Genomic DNA, 19,861 nt, shown 5'->3' on the forward strand with positions numbered 1-19,861 from the left:
GTATATATATTTATATATGTAGAAAAAATGGAGACACTCACCGGACTTGCTTGGAGCTTATTTTATTCTCATCAGTTTTAGTGCATTAAATGCACTAAAACTGGTGAGAATAAAATAAGCTCCAAGCAAGTCCGGTGAGTGTCTCCATTTTTTCTACATGTACTTGGAAGTACCTAAAACTCTTGGGACTTTCTGGATGATGGCACCCCGGCAGTTGTTGATATCTTTGGAGAGTGCTATCCCCAACATATGGATATATATATATATATATATATATATATATATATATATATACCCCGAAACATTGGAATTCTTGCACCTTATGTTTGGATAAAAACCTGGCAATTCACATGTACCCCCTGCCAATATGTATGTAATCCCAGGCAGCGACCACGCAACTCTTTGCACTGTGCATGTAACTCCTGGCAACGATCATGTAGACAGATGGCACTTATCGGGCATAATATGTAAAAGGCATTACAGTCATTGCATAATGTGTAATAGGCATTACAGGCCCTCATTCTGATTCAGGGTATATTATGCGCATGTGCAGCTCCCCTTTGCAAACGGCTTCAGGTACTTGCATGGTCGCCGAACCATTCGCAAGGATCAGGGCAGGTAGGGGGCAGGTATGGTAACGTCCAGCGTTTTATGGGTGCACCCATGGGTATGTGGATGGGATAATGTGTGCCTGGATGTCAGCCACGACCCTGTCTTCATCCGGGTGCATGCTAAGAAAGATCAGTTCCCACTAACTTCTATTAGCAAAGCCAGGAGAAATCATTCGAAGGTCAGCGACCATCGAATGATTTCTCCACCAGTGGAGGCATGTGAGGGGATTTTTTTTTTGGAGGGGAGTCAGCAGGGGTAGGGGGGCATGTATTTGGTGTGGGGGTATCTCAATTGTTCAGTAAGCTGCGATCCTTGCAGCTTACCGATCGAACTAGAATGAAGCCCACAGTGTAATATACTATGTTATAGGAATTACTTGTGTGGCATAATGTGTATTATGCATAAAGGTGTGCAGTATAATGTGTAAGGCATAATATGTAATGGGCATTATGGCATAATATGTAATGGGCATTACAATGTGTGGCATAATGCCTAATACAGTAGGCATTATGGTGTGTGGCATAATATGTAATGGGCAGTATGACTTGGTATAATGTGTCATAGGCATTACGGTGTTTGACATAATGTGCAAAAGGCATTACAGTGTTTGGCATAATGTGTAATAGGCATTACGGTGTGTGGCATAATGTGTAATGGCATTACAGTGTGTGGCATGATGTGTAATGTAGATTTTTTTCGCGCGCCTTTGGCGCGCACTATACCTTTTTAAGTGTTGCCCACCAATTCCTTTTCTGGCACTGGGCACCAAAATGTCTAGATACAGCATTGCTGTTACTGGGCACATTTTAAGTATCAGAGGCGCTACTACTATGGGCATTATACACTCTTTTTTCAACGTTCGCCTTCGGCAAGCATTGTCTCTTTGTAAAGTATGGGAGGGTGCAAATTTATAGTTTGCAGGAGGGCGCCGACCACCCTAGCACCGTCCCTGCCTGGTCACGCATATGCATTGCGACTCTTGCGCATTCGCCATCTACCAATAATGGCCCAATGACAAAGGCAGCTGTATGATTATGTCTGAATCAGGCCCATTGTTTAATGTGTAGGCAGTTTAACAAAAACAGTAGCTTACTGTAGCTTACTTACTGCATGGGGTACAGCTGCATACACCCCTTGCCTCTAAAAGATCCCTCTTTCCAGGGCTGCAGCAGCTGTATAAATCTTGTGGCTACTGTGGGAGGGAAGGAAGGTGTGAGCTGCACAATCACAAAGGCTGCTAGCTTGTCTGCAGTCTGCACCCAGCAGTGCAGTCAGCTCAGCTAGCAAGTGACCATTTTGTCAGCGTCTCCCCCAGCTCAGCCCAATAAGCCCCGCCCCCTCAACGAAGCTCAGTGAAGCCCCGCCCCTTCACAGAGCCCAGCTAAGCCCCGCCACCCTCACAGAGCCCTCCGCCTCCTAAGCGTCTGCACACAGAGGTGAACTGAGCAGCGGCCGCATCCTGACACTGACAGCCGGGGAGGCAGGCAGAAGATCCTTCCCGGCTGTCAGGCATGCGCAGCACAAGCGGCCCTAGTGCCGCATGTATGTACTGGCCCGGGGGGGCATATGGCACCCTGCCCCCCGGCCCAGCCCGCCCCTGAGTAACGTAAGAAGAAAATAGCAAAAAAGTCAACAAAAATGAGTGGTAGAAAGCAAATAAAGGTAAGTAAGAAGAAAGAAGAGAAAAAAAAGGAGAAAGAAAAGAAAAAAGAAAGAAGTGGGTGAAGGGAGGGATACGTGAGGCAAATAATTTTTTCTATATATCGATATCCTCATTTGGATATCTGTATTTCTATGTGGTTATATATACACATAAATGTTTATAAGTGCAAAACAAAAAAAATAACAAGGAATAAAGATTGATTAAGTTAAATCTATCAGCCTTCGTGATCAATGATCTCCATTGTGGATTTTTTTTTCTCTTCTTTCTTCTTACTTACCTTTATTTGCTTTCTCCCACTCGTTTTTGTTGTTTTTTTGCTATTTTCTTGTTAAGTTACTCCTGGGATAGTACATTGTCTTTTTAACGCATATTAATAAAAATATATACTTTAACTAGCAAAAAGTAGTGCCCCCAAAAAAGAGACTTATCTTTTTCTTGTCTGTCTATCTGTGGTTACTTATAACTCTAGGGAGCACCACCAACAATTATATGGATGATATTTAAATCTCTATGCACCTTTATGTTGGTTACACATATAAAATTTGAGATCTTTAGTCTGTGCAAGTCATTTTCTCTTTTCCTTCCAAACTATTATGATTAGTATTTATCAAACTGTAGTCTGCCCCCAAACAAAATGCAATTTATGTAATGCAGTAATTTAGGTCCAATGATCACGGTAACCCACTTAACCAGATTCTCTCTCTGGTGTGATGGGGTTCCTGGGCACCTGAAAACCCTCTGTGTTTGCCTATGACTTTTTTTTTATTTTGTAACTGTTGAGAGCGGAGGGGATGTGGTGGAGGGTGAGTCAGTTTGGTGCTGCTCTAGTAGTTGGGACACCCAATTCGAAGGGGGCAGTGAAAAGATGGGGCAGATGATAATGTTGTGCTTATTCACCCTTTATAGTGAGCCACCCCCTTTAACCCATTCCAACACCTATGATTGGTTCTTTGGACACAGGCTTCACTAGTTGATAAAGCACAGGTCTCTGAACTGTACACCAATATACAATAAATCCTATTTTATTTATACACAAGGACTAACAGGTGCTAATTATATTTTTGGTAGAATCGATAACCACATATATGTATTGTTTTCCCAATTACAAAGTTGTCAATTTGTGAGACTGTATCTTATGAGCACGGGATGTGACTGTATATAATGTTATTATGATAAGAGGTTTTAGTTTCAATTAGACAAAAAATGTTGTAGCATGATAATTGTTAAAATATAATAGGGTACAATTAGGGAAGTGCATAAACCATACCACACTGAAAACTAAGCATTTAAATAAAGACGTAGAACAAGTCTTTTGGATTAAGTATAACGTTTACTGTTTTTGACTGTTCAGAACCCTCAATTTGATAGATGTTGTTGCTCTTTGAATCCAGCAGATGGCAGTGTTAAAGCTGATATAAAAGAGGATTGTTGTATGCTGTTTCTAAATGCCATATACTGTTTCTGGTATCTGCAGAATAGAAATAATAAGAAATCAGTGAATGGTAGTATTTTGGCTCCAACAAAAAATGTTTAATTAAAACGAAAGCAGTGATGAGGTCTTGATGACTCCAAGCACAGCTAGTTTGCTGGTCCAAGTACACTCTAATCTACTTAACTATATACTTTGCCTTTTTCCGCACTATGACAAAATTGCTGTTTTGAAAGGAAATGCCTCCACATCTTTTGTAACCGTATTATATGAAAACATCACCAGGTTATTGTATAATTATAATGAATAAAAGGCTGCCTCTATCAGGAGTACCGAAGGGCTCAGTATTAACCCCTTCAGTGGCAATCCCGAGAATTTTCTGGGCTGTGCCTCAGTGCCCAGTCTGGCAAGCCCGGAAAAATCTTGGGATTGCCACTGTTTGGAGACGCTGAGTTCACACACTGCCAATAAGTCCGGGGCAGTTTCATAGAATGTCTTGTGCCCAGTGTAAAAATCATTCGATGATGAGACTGTTACAATGGGTTTTTCGCTGGGCTGTGAATGCATGTTTAGCCGTACACATCCATTCACTGTGTGCACATTAGTTTGCAAGGTGGGATTTTACTCTAGCAGGGCTGATGATCAGGCCCTTTTTCCTGGACTGACTCAAAATTTTATTTAGGTTTCAATGTTCCCAAAGCATAGTAGTGGCTGAAATTGTCTGTGGCCCAAGTCAATTTAATAAGAGCAGTTCTTAGAGGAGAATTAGCCATTTAAAAAATATTTTCAAGCCTAGACCAACCTGGTTTTCTGCCAAAAGCCAGTCACCATATAAGATAGAAATCTTCATATTGCAGTTATAGGCACAATTCTTACTTATCTGTCTGCAACATTCCCGCCGTATGAGAAATGTCTTCCCTGAACAGAGGAGAGCCATAATTGAATATTTGACAGTAATTACGTTATTTATCTAAATATACACATTCAGATATTTATGCATGACTCATTTACATTTTCGGAATTCCTATGTTCCACTTCTACATAATTTGTTTGGTCTAAAGGATCTAGCTATAGCAGTCTATGAATTATAAAAAAAGTGGGTGCTTTATGAGTTGCAATATTTAATTATAAAATATGATACTGATAGATGAACTGCACTAATCATTTTACAGACATTGCTATAGACTGGATAATGGTGAGGTGAAACTGAACTAATGCGGTGAAAACCCAATGCTATTTTATATAGTTGAACTGTTGTGAACTTTTAACATGGATCAGTTGTTGGCAGAACAAATAAAGATTTTACAAATTTGAAAATAACATAACAAAGTATAATTGGGAGGTCATTCTGATCGAACGCGCTGGAAAGTGGTGTTTTGGTTCTGAGCATAACTATGCGCATATGCAGGCTCTCTTTGCGAATGGACGCTGCGACTTGTAAAGTCACCTGCCCGTTCAAACGGAGCAGTGTGGGTGGGGGGCGTGGAGTGGCCAGCACGAGTCGCACCCAAGGGAATGCCCAGCGTTTCATGGGGGATTCCCATGCACCAGAGAGTGACTTCGATTTGCAAACGCTTAAGAAATCATTCGATGTTGGGTGACCATCAAATGATTTCAGCCCCACATGCAACGCTGCAAATGGATGAAAAACATCCATTCGCATGCGTGCAGCTTTAAGACTCAACCGGAATGACCCCCTTTGTTTATAACTTGCACTGATTTTTCTCCTGATACAGTATAAAATGGGCATCAGGCATACTGGGTGACATTTATTAAATTGGGAGTTCTATTTTACATGATTCTATGGGCAACCAATCAAATTTTACTTCTTATTTATTTAGCACCTTCTAGAAGATAATAGATAGTATCTGGTTGGTTTCCTATTGCAACATACCATCTGAAATGGAACTCCGATCTTAGTAAATTTCCCCCGTTGTTAAACATCATACACAGTAACACCTAAGAGAAGACACAGGGGTAAATTTACTAAAGCTTCTTAAAAAATAAAAAATAAATGTTGCCCATAGCAACCAATCAGATTTTGTCTGTCATTTTCTAGGATGCAATAGACAAATTATACAATCTGATTGGTTGCCATGGGCAACATCACCTCTTTTAATTTTTAGTGAATTAGGATATCTTTACTTCACAATGTTGTCCTATGACATCCTGGAGATTGGCACAAGGAATGATTTTTTTTTCATCTTTAAATTTCATAATAACACATGTGAGTGGACCTAGGGGGTTATTCTGGTTGACTCGCAAGGATGCAAATTCTCACTCTTGTGAGTCCACCAGAACCCCCCCTCAGGGGCGGATTGGGATGGAAAACCAGCCCGGGAAATCTGGGAAAGCAGCCCTACAAAAGGGGTAGAGTCAATAAAGGGGTGGAGTCTTTTGAGGGCCGTGTAGGGGGGAAAGGAAGGTAGGGGGAGCCCTTCTCAAAAGCAGTAACCCCCTTTTGCCTTTGCGGGTAGAGAGAGAGATAGGGGCACGTTTATCATTAATCGCATTTACAATGCGATCTGGGCAGAATATTACCGCTCAGGATCGCATTGTAAAATGTATGAAATTTGAGTGCGCAGGGACAGGGCTCCGAAAGAAGCCCGTCCCTGCGAAGCCCTGACCTGGAAGCCGGGGGGTCAGTGCATGCGTGGTTATGCACTGACCCCTCTGACTACACTGCCCTGGCAGTGCGATGTGCGATGCAGTGTGGGCAGTACGATGTGTAGCCATAGGCTACAATGGGCTATCGCCATATCAGAATGGCGATAGCCCAGGGGTGCGAAGCCGGGCTGCCCAATGTTGATACATCGGGCAGCTTCACATCCCCCATAGAAACCTATAGGGGATGCAGCCGGCGGCGCTGCAGGGGGGAATCGCAGCATTCCCCCCATTAATACATTTGGGTGTTTTCGGGGATTTAGCCGCAAATATTACTTGATAAATGCGGCCCATAGAGAGAGACGGATCGCAGAGAGAGATAGAGACGGATCGCAGAGAGAGATAGAGAGAGAGGGATCGCAGAGAGAGATGGATCGCAGAGAGATATGGAGAGAGAGGGATCGCAGAGAGAGATAAGCCCTGTACACACGGGGCGATATATCGCTCACGATGAGCAGTATATCGCTCGGTGTCCCGTTTGCATCAGCAACCAGAGATGGTCGCTAATGAAAAAGAAACTGCCGGGGGAGCCCGGCAGTGGAAATCAGCTGGTCGCAGGAGCAAGCAATCACTACGACCAGCGATCACTACGGGCAGAAAACGGGAGTGCTCAGCTACCATATTTCCAGCGATATTTGCTGCAATCACCCCCGTGTGTACGCACCAATAGAGAGAGAGGGATCGCAGAGAGAGAGAGAGATGGAGAGAGGGATCGCAGAGAGAGAGAGAGAGAGGGGGATTGCAGAGTGAGAGAGAGCGAGGGATCGCAGAGGGAGAGGGATCGCAGAGGGAGAGAGAGCGAGGGACCGCAGAGGGAGAGAGAGCGAGGGACCACAGAGGGAGAGAGAGCGAGGGACCGCAGAGGGAGAGAGAGCGAGGGACCGCAGAGGGAGATAGAGCGAGAGACAGCAGAGGGAGAGAGAGGGAGGGACCGCAGAGAGAGAGAGGGAGGGACCGCAGAGAGAGAGAGGGAGGGACCGCAGAGAGAGAGAGGGAGGGACCGCAGAGAGAGAGAGCGAGGGACCGCAGAGAGAGAGAGAGCGAGGGACCGCAGAGAGAGCGAGGGACCGCAGAGAGAGCGAGGGACCGCAGAGAGAGAGCGAGGGACCGCAGAGAGAGAGCGAGGGACCGCAGAGAGAGAGCGAGGGACCGCAGAGAGAGAGCGAGGGACCGCAGAGAGAGAGCGAGGGACCGCAGAGAGAGGGAGGGACCGCAGAGAGAGGGAGGGACCGCAGAGAGAGGGAGGGACCGCAGAGAGATAGAGAGGGAGGGATCGCAGAGAGATAGAGAGGGAGGGATCGCAGAGAAATATAGAGGGAAGGATCGCAGACAGAGAGAGGAAGGGATCGCAGACAGAGAGAGGAAGGGATCGCAGAGAGAGAGAGGGAGGGATCGCAGAGAGAGGGAGGGATCGCAGAGAGATAGAGGCATCGCAGAGAGATAGAGGCATCGCAGAGAGATAGAGAGAGAGGGATCGCAGAGAGATAGAGAGAGAGGGGTCGCAGAGAGATAGAGAGAGAGGGGTCGCAGAGAGATAGAGAGAGAGGGGTCGCAGAGAGATAGAGAGAGAGGGGTCACAGAGAGAGAGAGAGAGAGAGAGGGGTCGCAGAGAGATAGAGATTGAGAGAGAGAGGGAGGGGTTGCAGAGAGAGAGACAGAGAGGGGGATTGCAGAGAGATGGAGAGGGATCACAGAGATAGATAGAGAGTATGGGAAATTCGCTGGCACCCCTCCCCCACCCACAACCCCCCGAAATTTGCGGAATGATGTGGAACGTGCACGCTTATCTAAGTGACTCTCAGTTCAGTTAGATTTGCGTGCACCCTCAGGAAGAAGTGGGTGGGCAGCTGACTTTCCCATGGGCGCGACTATCTGCCGCCGCCGGCCCCAGCCGTGCATGCGCATACCCCAAATATTGGTCCCAGTGTGAATGAATCTGTGTCATTGTCAAATCTGCCATAGTTCATTTTTCAACATTGAGCCTGTGTACTGTCATTAAAGCATCAATGCTTTAATGACATTAAAATTATAAATCTGTCACTTCACTCCTGAATGCTATTACATGTTTGGCACATTGTCATTTAAGCTTTCAGTCTTAGTTAAGTTCAAATGTACAATTTATTTTTTTCCTGTAAACTACTGCTTAATGCAAATAGATTAATATGCATAATATACAGCAAGCTAATTGGTTTGCAGAAATGGGTTTATTTCTGTGTAATTCGGAAACTTCAGGCACAATAGCCATTTAGTACATCACTGTCACCCTAAAGTATGTTTGTGAGTATGCAGAATTCATTGCCTTTTTTGGTACTTGTTTCCTAGAACGGCTCCCAGATTTTCTACGTACGCAAACGTAGGGAAATTGCATCGCATCGCATCGCATGGGTCATTTTAGTGCAGTGCAATTTTTTTATGGAATTTATTCACCACTCTGTGTGACCCAGGGGATCACATCGCACCTCCCGCAAAATCGCATGCGATCGCATGCGATTTTATAGGGTGTGCGATGGCATTACATTAGCTATACAAGGGGACGTGGATAACTTTACATGTATTCCTCGGTGACTCGCTGCGCTCGCCACACTATATATAATCAACTCCATGCCGACGTGGATAGTGGGGGTATGAAAAGGTCGGAGGACGCATACTGCCGCCCCTCGGGGGGCTCGCTGTGCTCGCCACGTTTCGGGGTGGCGTGGATAGTGTGTGTGTGTGTGTGTGTGTGTGTGTGTGTGTGTGTGGGGGGGGGGTGTTAAACCTCATTTTATGACATACAATCATATTATTGTATACCTAATGCATGAAAAAATCGCATCGCACGGCACTGAAATGGCCCATGGATGCAATGCGATTTCCCTACGCAGAATACCCCACTAAGCAAATAACTTAGTAGGCGCCGTTCTAGGAAACAAGTACCCCTTTTTTTTTAAATCGCTCAACAATGTGCATGTAACAATTGCGGTTCACATGTAAAATGAATCTAAAAACTATTTTATTATACTAGGGGCATACAAGTGGTGAAGCTGCACAGAACACAGGGCTTTGTGGGTGATACTATAGTGACAAACGGGTGGTTATTGTCAGACTGGGGCTTCAACGGCCCACTGGGGAATTGCAGTGCTAACGGATTCCACAAGGCTACCCAGATCCTCAATCATTTGTTTTACCCTTCCTAGTGTGTCTACCCTGTGGTATATCTTTGTGTCATCTGTAAAAAAAAGAATATTTCATTGAATACCTTTGCAATGTCACCAAATGATATTAAAGTTCCAAACACAGATCCCTGGGGTACTCCACTGATAACATTTCCTTCCATGCAGTTCCTCTTTCCGGCCTGTGTTGTCGCTGTCTGCTGTGGTGTCTTTATTACTGTGGCCTGTATCTCAATAAAGACCAGACTGTACTGGAAGCACCAAAACAGACAGCCTAGACAGGAAAGAGGAACTGCATGGATTCTGAAAGGTTCAGGGTGCTAGAATGAACACTAATAATAAGTATTTTATAACCCAGTCCAATGCTTATGATATGTTCTATGTTAGATATGTTACCCCCCCCCCCCCCCCCCCACCATCCAATCTATTATTCTAGTCACAAATGTAAAAAAATAATCTTCCCGTGCTGGTCCCAATTCTTTTGTCCAATCACCGCGTTTCGTAGACCTAATTCTCCTTCCTCAGGTTTGGAAAGAGAATTTGGTCTCCGAAACGAGGACACTTTACTCCACGGACACTTTATAAGCACAGACAATTTACTGCACCGGCACTTTGTGGGGACAAAACTTTCTGCGGTGGTGCCGGGCATAACAGCTCGGCTTCTACACTTTCCTCTAGGCATAAGTCCACCACAGCACCTTTTTAGGGTGTGGTCTCCCATCTTTTGGGATTTTTTTATCCGTATATGCGTCACAGCTTTAAAAGTGCCTACTGTCCGATATTATTACTGTTGTTTTTAGAAATTGTAAAAATAAAAATTGCCATTTACTTTGAGAAAATCAAAGTTTATAGTTTCTGAACATCGTTTATCACCCCAGCGCCTTTTCCCCCCACTTGTCATTTCTTTGGTACATGCTAAGGAGTTGGTGTTTCCTCCTTTTTTTGTGGGAAAAGGCTGCAAGGTGTGTTATTTAAAGTGCTCAACAGTCAAAATATCCTTTTCTTGGTTTTTGTACTGTTATAAAAAGGGTTCATGTGGATCGAGTAATATTGCATTCTCCTAAAGCATGCACATTTGATGCTTCCACCATGTGTAAATGCACACACTGGTGAAACTAATAGGTTTTTGTGTGGTTACATCAACACCAAAAATGTGGGCAAACCTCAAAACATACTTTTGTTTTCTAGAGGTTTGACTACATTCCCTACATACATCAAGCTCTGGAAAGCAAAACAGTTAAAATGGAACTGACACAAAATGTTACAATAAAACAGTTAAGATAAAGAATATGAAATTAGTTAGTAAATGGATAGTATATACTCAGCTTAGTTCTGTCACCCAGAGAGCTCCATACGGATACACTCAGTTCTGGATTGATATATTCACTGACAGGCACACATCTATTCACCGCTTGATGTCCACAGTGAGGCTACAGATCACACAGATTATACCCCTGACTTATGTGCTCAGTATAATACATCACAAGACACCTGTTTTTTCTTGTGTACATCTTTTTTATGTGCAAGGATTTCTCAGTAAATAATACTGTTTTCATGTCTAAATGTTTTTGTCTGTGTTTCTATGTGACTTACGGTATACATAAAGGGGGTGATTCGGGTTGGCTAACAAAGCACATTTGGGGCCTGATTCTGGTTGACTTGGTAAGCTGCCGCCACTACAGGAGAAACCATTCCATGGTCTCTGGCCATCAAATGAAGACAGGGCTGGGCAGCTGATGTCATGTGACGTCAGCCGCTGCCCCTGGCAGGCATCAGCCCACCCATGTACCCATGGGAACAGCCAGTGCCACCACAGCCCCCATCCTTCCCTCACCTCTGTGAACTGCCCGGCAAGTGAGCAACTCAGGGTTTGCACATGCTCAGAAATGCAAATGCGCAAACTCGAACCATCGGGCAGGGTCCAAATCTGGATTACTATGTATCCAATCCATAATCGACCTCTTGGATTGCTAATGGATAATACCATGTGCACTTCAGGTGGGGCTGATGTAACATTTGCAGAGAGAGTTAAATTTGGGTGTGGTGCGTACATCAAGCTGATATCTACAGTATATTGCAGTGTAAAAATAAAGCAGTCAGTGTTTACCCTGCACATAAACAAAACAACCAAAACAGTGTTTTCGTTTAACATCCCCTCTCATGGTCCTGAGGGGAATCAGTGGCAGGGCGGTGTCTCCAGTGCTTGGTACATTGCAGCTTACCGAGCAAACCAGAATCAGGTTCTAAATGTGCTTTGCAAGCCAACCTGAATTACCCCCAAATAGTGGCATCCAAAGATGTACCAAGTATTATTACAGCATCTGTAGACACTCAAAGTGAACATACTAAGCTTTGCACATTTAGATTCACACATGTAAACAGGGAAAGGGCTGATACTAGTATTAGCATATACAGTAGCATATCTATTAATACCCCACGCCGGTACCTGCTCAATGTAGGGGGTTCTTGCTGCATCCGCTGCCATCATCTGTCACGTCTGCACCTTTAACAATTTCCCTCACATTTTGGGAGAAAGAATTTCATTGCTGGCAGGAGTGATGGGTCACCAGCGGTAGTGGCGAATGGAGGTGGGAGGTACCCTCTGACAATGAGCAGCGTATTGTTAGCAATAGCCCCCGCAGACTCCCAGTGCCCACTAGCACCCCTTGCTTCTAAGTTCCTGGTGGTGGCATGGGGGGGGGGGGGGGTGTTATGCGGGGACTATTTCTACGCCACTGAGCATATAGTGTAAAGCAGTCACAAGCTTCAAATCAAGCCCACAGTGTGTATGTTACGGAGCACTTGTTCATTGTGTGCAGATGACATCTGTAAATTTACAGAGCTATTTCTATTGATTGAATTCTAATTGTTTAAGCTTTCAGTCTTTATGAATATTTATTTTATATATATTTTCTTAGGTACTTATAAAGTAAAATACAGTGGCACCCTTCCCATCACTATATCGCCTTCCAGCGGAATAGTAGAGCCAAAAACCAAGCAGTTAATTAGAGTGGATATTTGTGCTGATACCCCAACTGTCATTGAGGAAACTGCAAAGTAAGTAAAAAAAAATAAGAGATTTAGATAATGCATTTCGATTTCATGGTTTTGGTATAGTGGGGATGTTATTGCTATTTACAAGTGATGTAGTTTATTTGTAAGGTGCCTTGGGCAGGTGGGGGGGGATTTGTGGATCACAAAGGGTATCATCATATGAAGGGCTAACGCCAAAATACTATCTCTTCCTCAGTGACCAGGAGCTATGCAAATCTGAGCAATAATAACATTTTTATTGGCAATATAAATAGAAAGTAAGCTTTTTTTACAGTTAGTTTTTACTTGTTGACAATCAGAGTAATAATTATATGTACTTAATGTACATTGCATTTGTGACTGCATTTGGTATGCACATTATAATCTGTCTATGGTTGCAACCAGGATCGAACATGGGCCTATACCGAGTAGGCTGCAATGTGGTTGGAGCAACCCAGGTTAACCAACCTGGGTCATGCTAAAAGGATCAAAGAGGCAGTTTAGCTGCACCTTGGGATGATGTCATCTCCAAGCACCGGTGGATCAGACAGCAGGAGACATGGGTGCAGCTGTGATACGGCTTGATACCATGTTCAAGAACCCTGTTTAGAAGTGGATTTTTAATGTGAAAGGGGAATTAGTGCCAATTGATTTGGTTAAACCCTACTCTGAAATGACTGCTTCTGATTAGTTCTGCTGTTGTCCAGTTTCCAGCTGTTTTGTCATAAATGGCGTGGTATGAGATTTACCTATATATTTATTGATTGATTGATTTATAGTATCAAATTATTGCATTGTTCTGTAATTGTGTGTACACACAATGAGATTCCTTTGCTATTCGACTTAAGATTTGATTGCTATGCTCTGTGCTATTTACATACAATTCATGCTATCTACATTCTTTCTGCACTATATAGTCATTGCTGCACTGTCTATTTGGCTTTTTGATTTCAGCTGAATGGGAGCGCGCATCGGCATCGATAGAAAGCCTAAAAACAGGGCCGGCGCCACCACTAGGCAAATCTAGGCATTTGCCTAGGGCGCCGGCCACTGGAGGGCGGCATTCCCCCCCCCCCCCGGGGGTACCTGTCCTGCGGCTGTGTATATACCTGTCCCTGCAGTCAAGAAATAACGAGCGCTATCCGCCTGGCTACGCGGAAGCGCTTCTGTTGTGGAAACACTGGCCGCACGCTGATTGGCTGAGATTCAGCCAATCAGCGTGCGTCGTGCGGCCAGTGTTTTCACAACAGAAGCGCTTCCGCGTAGCCAGGCGGATAGCGCTCGTTATTTCTTGACTGCAGGGACCCCCTGCTGCCGCCGCCGCAGGCTTTATATACACAGCCGCAGGACAGGTACACACCCCCCCGGCACCGGGGCGCCCCCACCCCGACTCGCCTGGGGCGCTCCGGTGCCTTGCACCGGCCCTGCCTAAAAACATATTCTATCTCCATCCGATGTCTATGCGTTACCGATTTGATTTTGACTAGTCAAAATCGAAGAGTATATTGCACCGTGTGTACACACCATAGGTACATAATTATTCTATTATATTGGAAAACATTATATGCTGCCTTCTTTACTTTAGGGTTCAATTACAAGGCCATGAGGAGATGCTCTTGCAATTTAAAGGAAATATAGTCAACCAGACCATAGAATTACTAGATTTGTCTGGAAAATCTTTAAAGTGCATTCATTTTGGACCTATCTATTTTGGAACAACAAAGATTCACAAAGCAGTCATATACAATAATAGTCCTGAGCCAGTAAGCTGGGTGTCTGTCCTGGATGATAATGCAATTGGTTTTGACATGGTAAGTTTTAAGCTTTTTTTTTTATTCTATAGATTAACTTATTTTACTTTAATAGACATTGTATATACACGGTATTAAAGATAACAAATACATATGCTTCTGTGCACGGTATAATAATTCTGAATGCCACTTTGCCAAGCTGAATGCTGTATCTAGAAGAGCGTGACCAAGAACTAAACTAACAGTTTTTACAGCCAATGAAAATTGTAATTAAAATAAAATTGTAAGTGGGTAGCAAATGCTTTAAATAAATGTAATCTTTATTCATGAGCCATTTAAACTATGTAATTGGTCAGGATGGAACATTTTTGTAAATCACATTTCGTATCTGTGATAATTCGTCCCACATTAAAACAATCAAAATAAGTGCATGTAATCTGGGCATTCAGGTACATTGCTGATCAGTCAGGACTAGTATCTGTTACTGCAATATATCATATTGCTTTGTGTGTGAAACTGGCAGGGGGAATCGTTCAGACCTCATGGCCTGTACAGGTGTGTTTTCTTTCTACAGAATCTGCCAAACTAGATTAATGATCTGTTCTCCCCACGTATCATCCTTGTCTGTGACTGCTTGGCCTGCACATTTCTAACTGACAATTGAATGTGGGTCACTACAGTAGAAATAATTGCTTGCAAAGAGATTCCACTAATTTAGCTCTGCACCTCCTAAAAGCTAAACGTAAAAAGCAGGACCTTAAACACCAGATAAAGCTGCAGTCATATATAAGCAGATTAATAATTCATATAGAGGGGGCCAATCACGAAAATGACTGATGTTATTTCTTTCTGTGCCTGCTTCTGAGGGCGACTTCATCGCTGACACACATACTATGCACCAGCGATGTTTGCTGAGTGACCTGTGCTGACCAGTGAGAACACTGCTGATCTGACTAGATCTTGACTTCATGTAGTCTAGATCTAGTCAGGCAATGGCAACTCACGGGACTGCACATCGCTGTCATCTAGGGCTTAATTTCTAAGAGATCTAGTCATATCGCTTAGAAATAGGGATGAAATATCCCATGAGTATGCCCCCTTAGTCCCACCGCTCACATTTCTTAAATTTGTTCATCCGGTATTGCAGATCAAATTTAGACGCATGCGTCCAAATGCAATACCCGCTGTGGGATGCCATCTGAACTCTGAGGTTTTTTTTAAAGGGTCAATCATTTACAAGACATTTTACCTTGTAAGTGAATACACCTTTAAAAGAAACGAGTTCGGCCAGCATCTCACACTGCTGGCATACTCGGAGGCTATTCAATTTGGCTGATGGTATCAGAAGTGTGAGAGTGTTCCTGGACAGTGACAGGGAGGTTACAGGATGTGGCTAAAAAGAGGCACATTGATGTTGTGTTTTAAGGAATTGGCACAGACGAATTGCATATAGGCCCTGATTCTGGTTGGCTCACTAAGCAGCACGCATTCGTGAGCCAAGATAGTGAAAATATCTAATCACAATCCCTTCGCAATTTGACTGACAGGAAGTTGGCGTCTGTTTAGGGCATTACATGCTTGTTGCCAGGGGTTCTATGTTCATTGCCATAGAATGGCCAAGGGCTCCATGCTTGTAGCCAGGGGGGATTACATGCTTGTTGCCCAGGGGGAGCTAAATGTGAGTTGCCCAGGAGTAAATAAATGTGTTTATTGCCCGCCCTTCCCCCTGCCAGATGCTGACCGCCCATCCGCTGCAGAGGCGCAGAGTCTCTGACAGCATTACAGAGACCCTGCACTCTGGCCACCGCCACAGAGAAGACATGTTAGAGGTACTTCTGTACCTCTTGTGTCTGTCACACTGACAGACACTAGAGGTGCAAAAGGACCTCTAGCGGATGTCTCCTTTGTGGCGGTGGCCATCTTTGGAGGGGCACAGGGTTTCTAATGCTGTCAGAGACTCTGTGCCTCCGCAGCAGATGGGCAGTTAGCATCTGGCAGGGGTAGGGCGGGCAATAAACACATTTATTTCATCCTGGGCAACTTACATTTAGCTCTCCCTGGGCAACGAGCATGTAATCTCCCCTGGCTACAAGCACGGAACCCCTGGCCACAAGCATGTAACCCCTATGGCAATCAGTATGTAATTCCTCTTGGCAACAAGCATGTAATCCCCCCAGCTACAAGAATGTAATCCTCTATGGCAATGGGCATCCAATGTTTCTTGGCAACAAGCATGTCATCCCCCTAGGAAACAAGCATGGAACCTCAGGCAACGAGCATGTTACCCCTGGCAACGAGCATGTGTAGGTAAGTGCCACTTGAGGGGGCATTATCTGTTTAAGCAGCATGAGTTGGGGCGTTATATGTGTGTAAGGCAGCGGCACTAATTATATTTGTAAACACTAGTGGGGGCGTTATGTGTGTAAGGCACTGGCAATACAAGGGGGCATTATATGTGTAAGTGGCACTACTGGGACCATTATGTGTGTAATGGGGCACTGCTGAGGGGAGGCATTATATGTGTAAACAACACTACAGGGGGCATTAGGCGTGTAAGTAGCACTACAGAGTGAATTATGTGTAAGTGGAACTAAAGCACCATGGGGGGTGCAAAATTTATAATGACACCATTGTGTGTAAAGCATTACCCTGAAGCATTATGGTTTGTGGCATAAAAGGGAATTAAGGATTATGGTGTGTGGTATGTGCAATGGGTATTACAATGTGTGTCATAAAGTTCCTTAAGCATAACGGTTTGTGGCATAATGTCTACTAAGCATTACGGTGTGGGTCATAATGTGTGGGCATTACGGTGTGTGTGTGTGTGGCATAATGTGTAATGGGCATTACAGATTGTGTGGCATATTCTGTTATGGCATTACAGTTTTTGTGGCATAATGTATAAGGAACATTACTATAAGAAGGAAAGATGACTGGGTGGGGTGGGGGTGCTAAAACATACTGTTGCTTCGGGCACCATGACACCTAGCTACTACTCTGCGTTAATGGACCACCCCTTGCTCTGTGACATAGGGCCCTCTTCAGTAGTGATTGCTTATGCCAGTCATGTCCAAACTATGGCCTTCCAGCTGTTGTGAAGCTACAAGTCCCATCATGCCGTGCCAGAGTGTTGCAATTAGGGAGCTAAAACTATGGTAAGGCATTCTGGGATGCCTGCTGGAGGGCCATAGTTTGGACATGCCTGGCTTATGCACTGCAGTTCCCAGTTTTTAGGAAATTGAGCATGCACAGGACTCAATCTGCTGAAGTTTCCTGTGATTGTAGCACATTATAGCAGAGGCCTCTGCCTGATTGACAGGCAGAGGTGTTCAGGGGGGGGGGGGGGTCGTTTTCCAGTAATGGTGAGGAAAAGGACTGCATCACAAGCAAGCTGCTTCCAATGATCAGTCAGTAAACTGAGACTTACGTAGCTTGCTATCGAAGATGACCATTGCGACTGATGGTCACATTATTAATCCCAGCTGCGACTACTGTCTATATTTGTAGAACTGCTGCCAGTAGCTTTTCAATTGCAAATATCAATTCAATTGCAAAAAATCGTATTAACTAGCAAGAAGCAATGCATCCATGATTAAAGCCTGCCTCTACTAGGTAAACCAATAGCTTTTTATGCATATGAATTTGTAAAATAGTCTTTTAATATACAGTATATATTTTTTTCAGGGAACTGAATTGCAGGACATGGATTACACAAATTGGAATAATCAAACAGATGCCACCGCTTTGCTTTCCTGCTTACCTAACCAAGGAGTCCTGTTACCTTTCCAGAAAACCACTGTCACTATATGCTTCAGTCCCAAGTCAGTCCAATATTTATCTTTTATAAACAGTTTCATTAAAATGGAGTGTAATAAATGTGTTCAAATATACTTTCTAGAAATAATATAGTCTATCCATTTTGGATACTGCTTGCAGAACCCAATAGTGTTTCTCCTTACTGTAATCCTCATAACCTACTGTACCAATTCAGCTATTTCTATTACCTTGTTCTATGATCAGTTGTAACAGTATGACATTGTAATCACTTACCACTGCAGCTGTCCTGGCATGAGAAGAATGATAAAATGCCCCAAAGCGAAATCCCCTATTCCTGCGAATAGTAATTACAAATGTGTCCTCATCCAATATTGCCGCAGTTGTGCCAAGCTTCCACTCTCGGTGCGCCAAGTACCATCCACTGCTAGCACTTGGTGCCTTTTTCTTCTCTCAAAGAATGCATTAATCACTATACAAAATTAATCACTATACAATGCGGCTAGGCGTGCAAGGAGACAGCCCTGATTCCATTGATATGAAACACTTGTTTATCTATATGCAGCCGGGTCTGTGAATGAAATTCTGATATGCAGAGACCACGGTTTGTTTCCGTACCTTTTTTCCAGATGATGCATCTTAGTCACATTGCTTTGCGACTGCTACTGCTGCAAGGGGGGTACAAATTAGCTGTACCCAAGTCTCCATAAGCCCGGGTTCTTCCTTACCTGATCATACTGATCACGTCCGGTCTAGATTTGTCCGTGGCTGATGCCCCAAAAAACGTGCCCGGAAAATACTTTTTGAAAACATCAATTTGCATAAGTGGGCATTACCATGCATCCCATGATTAGTCCATGCCCCCAGAAAATGACCTTGCCCCGCTTTCATGGCGACTACTACACATTTTGGGGTGAAAAAAAGATGTCATGCAAATGACATCTAATATATCTGCTTATTTCCACTAGGCATTTTGTGATGCTTGTCATTTTGAGGGTTCTATGTATGGAAACACATCTATAAAACAGGTATTAGTTTATCGACAAAAATGTGAAGGATCTTTAGAGACCTTTATTTGCTAATGAATTGCACAGCAAATTAAGGTTCTGTTTGTATTACAATGTATAGTCACCCTACAGATTTCAATCAGCATCTACTATTTTGTTTATTGTGCAAATAGTGCCCTAGTTTTTATTTTATGTGTAGGCTGCAATGGTTTTTAACTTATTTATTTCAAATATATATTATTGTCTTTGCAATAAAATCAAAAACACTATTTCAGGCAGTTACACAAAGACGTCAAAACATGTGAGATTCCTCCTCGGCTGGACTATGCTCTCTTTATGAGATTTGAACCAGTAGATGGAAACAAAGATGCATTCCTCCAATCAGGTGCAGATAGCAGAATGGATAATAAAGGTAGGCCTCATCTTTGTGATATTATATTTAGTAAGTGGTGTCCTGCTAATTCTGCTCGGTTCTCAGCTACCTCTCTGCATTAATATGTATGAATAAATGGTTGCTCATTTTAGTAAAGTACAATGTTTTGGACAATGTTCTAGCTTTCCCTCACTTTCTAAACAGTGATAGGCGGCGGTGGCTGCAGTGCCAACCATGTAGTGCAGGGGCGAACCACTTAGCACATTATATTTTACCGAAAATTCAAAGTCTTCTGAAAATAGTAAATTAATTGTTCTTAGTAATTAATGAGTGTAAAATTTTCATGGATACTATATAAAAAATATTGATTTCTATGTTTGAATATGCCCATTCCAAAAAGTGC

At 43.6% G+C, this 19,861-nt stretch overlaps 1 protein-coding gene across 3 annotated transcripts in view; it reads left to right on the plus strand.

Annotated features, from left to right (window-relative positions):
• CFAP47 (cilia and flagella associated protein 47) overlaps window positions 1-19,861 on the plus strand; it is a 474,937-nt gene that overhangs the window by 16,072 nt on the left and 439,004 nt on the right. For all 3 annotated transcript variants that reach the window (XR_014470467.1, XM_083174330.1, XM_083174331.1), the window contains exons 5-8: window positions 12,439-12,577; window positions 14,139-14,364; window positions 17,989-18,125; window positions 19,361-19,497. Coding sequence is in view for 2 of the 3 variants with exons in the window: in XM_083174330.1 (XP_083030456.1) it covers window positions 12,439-12,577; window positions 14,139-14,364; window positions 17,989-18,125; window positions 19,361-19,497 (639 nt within the window). In the remaining variant the exon portion in view is untranslated. The remainder of the gene's footprint in view (window positions 1-12,438; window positions 12,578-14,138; window positions 14,365-17,988; window positions 18,126-19,360; window positions 19,498-19,861) is intronic.

Source organism: Crinia signifera, chromosome 2 (genome assembly GCF_055691185.1).
Source record: "Crinia signifera chromosome 2, ASM5569118v1, whole genome shotgun sequence".
Classification (NCBI taxonomy): Eukaryota; Metazoa; Chordata; class Amphibia; order Anura; family Myobatrachidae; genus Crinia; species Crinia signifera.